Below are 8,300 nucleotides of genomic sequence, written 5' to 3'. Positions count from 1 at the left end.
CCAGCCTCTGCTGCGCTAACTTCAGGAATAGCCACTGTTGTCCCCAAAAGAAGGTTTTGGTTTTTTCTTTTAAGTAGTTTTTTTTTTTTCTTTTGTCAGAATAAAAACTTTTCTGAGTTTCTCAGCAGGTTTCCCTGGTTCACTTTACAGATGGATTCTCAGAAGTTCTGGAAAGTTCATAGTACAGCTTGAAGAGGGAAAAACCGGGATGCAAGCCAACTTATTTTTATCATAAAATGGGGTGCTTTAACCACCACCTCTACACACACACACACACACACCACTGAAAATGTTTCACTGTCCAGGGACAATTCTGTAGTTGTTGTTGTTGCTGTTGTTGTTGTTACGGGAGATACATATTCTGACTCTGGCCATTGGAGCCCCCTTTCTCTGATCAATCACATATGTGGCATGGCCAAGAGGATTGGCAACAGCTGACTACATCGTATCTCAAGTCAGATATATATTTTTTAAAATCCTGAGCCTTAGTTTTTGTTGTTGTTTTGCCCACCTTGGAGATAACAATATTCTTTGTTTTGCATAACTGGTATGCCCATTAAATGGGACAATAGATACAGACTATCCACTCATACATATATATCTACTCATACACACATGTATATACACATTCAACTATCTATCTACTCATATATATATATACATACATATTCACATATATTCAATTATCCATTCATTTATCCATATATCCATAAATTTAACTATCTAATCATATATCCAAGCATCTGTCCATATAGCCATTTACCCACCCATTCAGCCAGCCATCAAACCACACATCCAACCATCCATCATCCATCCAATTATTCATGCATCCACCTATTTAACTATCTAACCATTGAACTGCTCATATAGCCATTCACCCAACTATGTGTCTATCCAACTATCCCCTTAACCATTCAACCATCCATTCATTCATTCATCCATCACCCATCCATCCACCCATCTAACCATCTATCCTTTCCTCTATCCAATGATCCATAAAGTCATCCATCCATTCATCCAACCCTCTACCCACCCACTTGACCATATATCCATTCATCCAACCATCCATCCTTCAACTATGCACTTATCCATACATCCATTTATTTATCTATATAACCATCCAATTGTTCATATAGCAATTTACTCCACCATTTATTTATCCACATATCCATCCATCCATCCATTTATTCATCTATTGTTCTTCATCTATCCTTCTATCTATACATATAACTATCCATCCATGCAAACTTCTGTCTATACATACACTCATTCACTCAACCATCCATCCATCCACCCAACCACCCATCTATATATGGCAGCAACTCTACGTTAGATACCAGCACTTCTTAAGCACTGCAAAGGATCTGAAAAGAAGGGACATACGGACATCTTCCTAAGTATAGCCCTAGGAGACATAGAGATGCTATTGAGTGCTCTTAGTACTTTATCCTTTAGGAAGACCCTGTGGGGCCTCTTTTTCACCTCTAGCCTATGCTAGTGGAAAGGTTATAGTTTGCAGAAGCCATGTGGTGTCCCGTTCCAGAGCCATTTCCTCTGGCCATGGGTTCAACCAAGTCTTACAACTATGAATTAAAGTACCTCTAGTCCTTTAACTATGCTCCTGTAATCTCTACTTCAGTGAAATCAACTCGTTTTACAAAAAAGGAAGTAGCCTGAGAGGGGGAGGTGACTCTTCCAAGGTCACACCTATGGTATATGGGATGGGTCCCAGGCCATTTGATTCTCACGTTTGGGTGTCCTCTGTGTCACATTCTCCTGCTTACTGGTGAGTCAAAGTGAAGAATCCCCAGACAAGTCAGAAGATTGGTCTCTGACAAGACACTGGCAATCTAGCCTCAGCTAAGAATGATATCAAGGGGCAGAAGACACAGTTCAGTGGGTAAAAGTACTTGCAGACAAGGCTGATGATCCGAGTTCGATCCCTGGGACCCACAGGATGGAAGAAGAGGACTGGCTGACTCCTGAGGGTGGTGCGCTGGCCTCCGTGAGCACATTTTTAAAAAGAATGCTGTTATGTAATATTTACTGAGCCCTCACAGTCTGTGTGATGTCATGAGCCTTACTTACAACCTGTGACCCCTTATATATCCACAACTCCAACTTTGTCTTCATGTTAAAAACAGTGGAAGCACAGAAACACTAATTGCCTCGGATGATTGTCCCACAACAAGAAACAGAACCAACATGCACAGCACCCCAGGGGCTAGGTTCTGTATATGTGTGTGCACATGTAATTTAGCTCCATGAAATGGACCAAGTTATTATTATTTTTTTTTAATCTAGAATGTGCTTCAAGAGGAAAAACATTCTTTTGGATCTCTCTCCCCAGAAACAAAACCCTCACCAGTCTCTCTGCATCCTCCCAAGGAATTTTCTATGCAAATACAAACCTGTGTGTACATATACAGGACTACATCCGTTTCGTTATCAGAGACTTTCTATCTGGGCACACATCATTCTAATTTACATATTCCAATTTCATTATATATTGCCAGTTTGCTGGTCACCGAAGCCTTTGTGGTCTATGGACAGCACGTTTTCCCAGCTTCACACACCCAATGCAAGATCACACTCAGTTCCCTTAGACCCTGAGGGGTAATGATTTCAAGTTCATCCCCACAGAGGGACGGAGGAACCAACATGTGGTCCCTGTGGTTCATGCACCAAGGTCCCATCCCATCTGGCTACATTGATAGGCTCAGCACCGCTTTCAGAGGATTTGGAACATCTGTACGGGAACCCTTCCTTTCTATAGAATCATGAAATGATTCCCTGGCTGTAGGTTCTCAGAAAAGTCTTCCCCCTCAAAAAGAGCAAAGCCCTTGCCGCAGACTCCTGCAGCCCTTCCCAGTCCTTCCCACACCCTTCCCAGAACAAGCCATCCCCTTGTCAGGGACCTGAGCAAGGCCCAGCATCTGCTGACCTTCCAGTCATTCTAAAGGAACCCTTGGAGGGTCTTGGAGTCCATCGGAAACATACTGTCGTCCTCTATCCTCCCCAGCCTGACCGTGGTCCTACCCCGTCCAGCCATCTCCCAGCCCCAGAGATTGGCCTTACTTACCATAAGGACTCGCCACTGGAGCCCCGAGGGGCGCGTTCACACTGACCATGACCAAGGGTACCCAGCTGGACACTGGGGGGCATGGAGGAGCAGGGGCCCACACACAGCAGCAAAGGGGCCACCGGGAGCCAGTCCACCAGGAAGGCAGTGAGCACAGCCAGCTGCCACCCCGCCCGGTTATCTTATTGATTCTTCTAATCACCCAAGGTGGGTGGATACGTTAAAGAGTAACCAGTCACTTAGGGAACCTGTGGCTGGTGATTGTCATGCTTTTGTCATGGCAACAGCAACCCGGCTAGACCTGAGGTCCCCTCAGGCCCAATCTTGGATTCTGGAGCTAGGGGACTCTTAAGCCAGATTTTGGAAACATCGGCCTTCCAACTTGAGAGAGGAGGCTGAGCAGCAGGGCCTAGGGAATTGTTGAGAGTCAGTGATGGGTGGAGTTTTATGGCTCTGGACTATGGGTGCGGTGAGTGCATGAAAAAGTGGGGAAGTCAGAGGAGGGGTAGAGGAGGGAGGGAGAGTGGAGAGCTAAGTTTATTGCATACCAGCCTAGATGCTGGGAGTTGAACATAGGCATTGCTTGGATTAATTAAGCCTTGAGCCAAAGGAGTTTGGGGGGCGGGGGCTGGAAAGAGAACTCAGTGGTTAAAATCGTGGGCTATTCTTTCTGGGGACCCTGGGTTTGATTACCATCACCCACATGGTAGCTCACAGCCATCTGTAACTCCAGTTCCAGGAAACCCAGTACCTTCTTTTGGCCTCCACAGACACGTGGCACATACATGGTCTACAGTCATACACGCAGGTAAAACACCCATACACATAATACACACAAACTGAAATAAATCCAAAAGTAAATAAATGAAGAACATTGATGCATAGAGAGATGTTGCTTGCCTGGAGTCTCACACTGGGTGCAGAGAAAGAACTGGGATCACCATGCTAGCCCACCACGCCTCTCATGGGTCAACTGAGTACCTACTATGCGTGGTGTTCTGTGTTAAACTCCGGTGACAGAAATGAGCCAAGCAGATTTCACCCTCTCTACATGGAACTTGAGGACTAATGGAAGAGATGAACCATAATCATGTTATCAGTTAAGGGTGGATGCTATTTGAGATGGGCTAGCTAGTGGTATAGCCTTCTGCTGGCCTCCTTCTCCATCCTATGGGAAACCCACTGTGGACTCCTGCAGTCTGGTCTAAACCTCTCACACATGACAACCTACCACCTGGTTCTCGGTTTTGTTTCTTTTGCTGACACCCATTTCATTTGGCCCATGGTTGGATCTCCCAGAAATCGTTGGCAGCCCATCCAGATCACCACAGGTTAAAACACTGGTCACATGACAAACTTGAAACTCAGAGGAGCAATCGACCCCAGCTCTGCTGTTTTCTTGGTGATCCTTTTGCTAAGTTCTTCCTGCTTCCCTACAGTAATTTTCCCATGGTGGGTTTCCCACCTCTAAAACCAGCTACACTCTCTCAGTCTCTCCCTCCAGAGCACTCTTCAAGCCACTTCCAGGTTAATCTCTCAGGGAAGGCAGAGTCAGGGTCAGCCCTGAGAGCCCTGTTAGTAAACTACCAGCCTGCCTTCTCATGGTCTTTCATCATGGGCACCGTGTCTACAGCTCCTTTAATTGCTCCTCAGTTCACTTGCTTTCCCTTCCAGGGCTACCATTCTGTTTCAAGCCAATCACAACTTTTACCTCTATATCGTAATAGCTCTTTGCTCTTTCTCAGCATTCAGTGGGGGCCCTCAATGAATCTGGTCCTCATCTATGTAGCCCTTGTTGTGTTCTCCAGTGAAACCCCGATCCCATGATTCTAGTGATGGGATCTTGGGTTGTTGGGGTGTTTTTTGTTTGTTTATTTGGTTGGTTGGTTTTTGTTTTTTGAGGCAGGATTTCTACATAGTCTTGGCTGGACTGGGATTTGCTATGTAGAACAGGCTGTCCTTGAATTTACAAGATCTGCCTGTCTATCTCCTGAATGCTGGAATTAGGGAAAAGCATGTGCCATCAGTTGGCTCCAGTGATAGGATCTTAGTATACCCCTGATGGATTCCCTAAGAGTGATTTTGGTTCTCTCTCTCTCTCTCTCTCTCTCTCTCTCTCTCTCTCTCTCTCTCACACACACACACACACACACACACACACACACACACACCGCATCCTTTCCTCTAGCTCACCTCTCTAGGATTCAACCATCCCTTTATGGTTGAAGGAGCCTGGGGAGATGGATCGCTAGTTAAGGGCACTTGTTGCTTTTGCAGAGGATCCAGGGGTTTGGTTCCAGCACGTGGCAGCTCATACCTGTTTATAACTCCAGTTCCAGGGGATCTGATATCCTCTCTGGCTTCTGTAGGTGCCAAACTCACAAGCTATGCACATATGTACATACATGTGGGCAGTCAACACACTCATACACATAAAGTAAAAATAAGTTCATTAAAACAAAAATCTGGGGCTGGCGAGATGGTTCAGTGGGTAAGAGCACTAACTGCTCTTCCGAAGGTCCTGAGTTCAAATCCCAGCAACCACATGGTGGCTCATAACCACCCGTAATGAGATCTGACGCCCTCTTCTGGTGAGTCTGAAAACAGCTACAGTGTACTTATTAATAATAATGCATAAATCTTTTTTTTTTTTTTTTTTTTTGGTTTTTCGAGACAGGGTTTCTCTGTGTAGCCCTGGCTGTCCTGGAACTCACTNTGTAGACCAGGCTGGCCTGGAACTCAGAAATCCGCCTGCCTCTGCCTCCTGAGTGCTGGGATTAAAGGCGTGCGCCACCACGCCCGGCTAAATCTTTTTTTTAAAATCTGCTTTGACATGGATAGTGGGGAGAGGTATTTACGTGCGTGAGAAGGATATATAGGAAATCTTGAAACTTCTCTGAAGCCAAGGATGACCCTGACCTTCTGATTCTCCCACCTACATCTCCTGAGTGCTAGGATCACAGGTAGGGGGGTTACAAGATGCTAGGAACAGAACCAAAAGCTTCCTGCATTCTAGGTGAGCATTCTGCCAGATGAACTATGTCCCCAGCCCAGGAGGGACATTTTAACACTGCCATCCCCGGGGAGGATTTTGATCTGAGATGACAAACATGCGGCTGCATCCTTGGGAGCTCCTTTTTTCACTCACTTCCAGAATTTGGAAGTCAACACTCACCCTTCCTCTTCCACCAAGTAGAGTAGTAATATCTACGCCTTGTGTTGCTCTACTGGGCTTGCCCCCTTTCCTGTTCCCAGGGGAACCCCATTACCCTCACCCCCTTTTCAACCAAGCTAAAGAGATCCAACAAGAGCCACCACCCAGGATCAAAGGCCTGTGTTGGTAGCAGGAAGCGGGGAGAGTGACAAGCACCAGTCAAGGCCTGGGTGGAAATGACCAGAAAGAAGACTCAGGATTCCACAGAGGCTCTGTGGGAAGGGGTGGGTTTTCTGTCCAGTCTGGGCACTTTCTTTGAATGGAGCCTTCTTTAGCTTACAGGGAGTGGGTCCCAGCATGAGGGCAAGGTCTGAAGGGGGAGATTTTTACTATCCCTCGAGACAAAAGGACTTTTGTGTTTTATGATCTATGGGTGAGATGGGGTGGAGAGAGGGGAAATGGTTTATTGGAATGAAAATGACATTGCAAGGGAGAACGAGGAGAAAACCAGCTAGTAGAGCCTCAGATGGAAAACTAGAGATGGAACCGAGCAGGGCAGAGGGAGGGCAGGGCTGGAGTGAAGGAAGACCAAGCAGGGCAGATGAATCGAGTGAAGATGGAGCAGGGCAGATGGATCGAAGGAAGATGGTTCAGGGCAGATGGATCAAGTGAAGATGGAGCAGGGCACATGGTTTGAGGGAAGACAGAGAGAGCGACAGAGTGCAGTGGTGGAGTAATCAGAAGATAGACTGGGGCAGACGGAATGCTGTAGGGAAGAAAGACAGAAGCAGAAATAGCTCCTTGGTCAACTTGCGGTTGTATCTTTGGAGAGGTTCCAGGAAGGTCAAAGAAGTGTGAATTTAGCCCTCAGTGTCCTTAAGTTCCTAGGCTAGGAAACAAGCCTGAGTTCTGTGAGTGTTCTAGAAAATGTACCAAGGGTGGGGATATGATGTGCACACAATTAAAAAAAAAAAAAAAAGGTAAGTTAGGACTTGTGCTCTAATAGCCGAGGGTGGTGACCTTCAGCTGCTAAACTTCTTGATTCTACTTCCTGATCATAGGTGTGCGCCACCTATGGCGACACAGGGCTGGTGCAGTGTTTCTCAGGCACGTATTGCAACGCTGAGCTATGGGTTGAGACTGTTCCGTAAATGCCTTTCGCTAGGTGGACAGTCTTGGGATGGAAGCCTGATAGTCACAAACTAAGCTTCCTGTTCTGTTCCCAGCTGCCCTAGCTGGAGATAACCAGCCACATGAAAACTTCAGATCTCGCCAGGCATGGTGGTGCAAGCCTTTAATCCCGACACTCTGGAGGCAGAGGCAGGCAGATCTCTGAGTTCAAGGCCAATGTAGTCAACACAGAGCGACATTGTCTTGAAAAACAAAAACGAACAAAAATGCATATCTCTCTAGATATCCAAGAGAACAAAGATGTTACTAAGGAAGGAAGAGGAGACTCCTTTAATGCATGCAGGACATTAAAGAAAAGACATTTATAAAGAATGGTAGGGGCTGCCCAATTCCTGTTCTTCCTCTCATCGTTGGGGAGGAATCTTTCAAGGGTCAGGTCCAGCTAGGGGCAACATAACATTGGGCCAGTTCAGACCCATGGGAGCCTGTTGGATTTGAGCCCAGAGAAGCACATGTTGCTGTTGCAGTTGCCTTGGTAACTGGGAGGACAGGCAGAACATGGCTTCCCGGCCTTGTAGGGTGCCTCTCCGATCCAGTTGCCCCTAAAAGAGAACAGACCCAAGGGAAACAGGGTTAGGAAACAGAAGAGTTTAGGGCAAACAGCCTTCACAGATTTCCATGTTTCAGCCCTGGGGGTTGGCTGTGTATGTGACCTTGCACAAGGCACCTCTATAAGTCCTGGTTTCTTTCTCTGCAAACCCAGAGGAAGATCTATCCTCCATAGGGATGCAGAGAAGAACAAAAATGCAGCCTGTGGGCTGGTGAGATGGCTCAGTGGGTAAGAGTACCCGACTGCTCTTCCGAAGGTCCAGAGTTCAAATCCCAGCAACCACATGGTGGCTCACAACCATCCGTAAGGAGATCTGGCGCCCT

At 46.5% G+C, this 8,300-nt stretch overlaps 1 protein-coding gene across 1 annotated transcript in view; it reads right to left on the bottom strand.

Moving 5' to 3' along the window:
* Positions 1–7,678: 7,678 nt before the first annotated feature.
* R3hdml (R3H domain containing like) overlaps positions 7,679–8,300 on the bottom strand; it is an 11,110-nt gene continuing 10,488 nt past the window's right edge. Inside the window, exon 5 of the mRNA XM_021156972.1 lies at positions 7,679–7,969. Within this exon, the coding sequence (XP_021012631.1) occupies positions 7,837–7,969 (133 nt within the window). The 3' untranslated portion in view covers positions 7,679–7,836. The remainder of the gene's footprint in view (positions 7,970–8,300) is intronic.

Source organism: Mus caroli, chromosome 2 (genome assembly GCF_900094665.2).
Source record: "Mus caroli chromosome 2, CAROLI_EIJ_v1.1, whole genome shotgun sequence".
NCBI classification, from domain to species: domain Eukaryota; kingdom Metazoa; phylum Chordata; class Mammalia; order Rodentia; family Muridae; genus Mus; species Mus caroli.
This window is presented reverse-complemented; position numbering and strand designations above follow the sequence as displayed.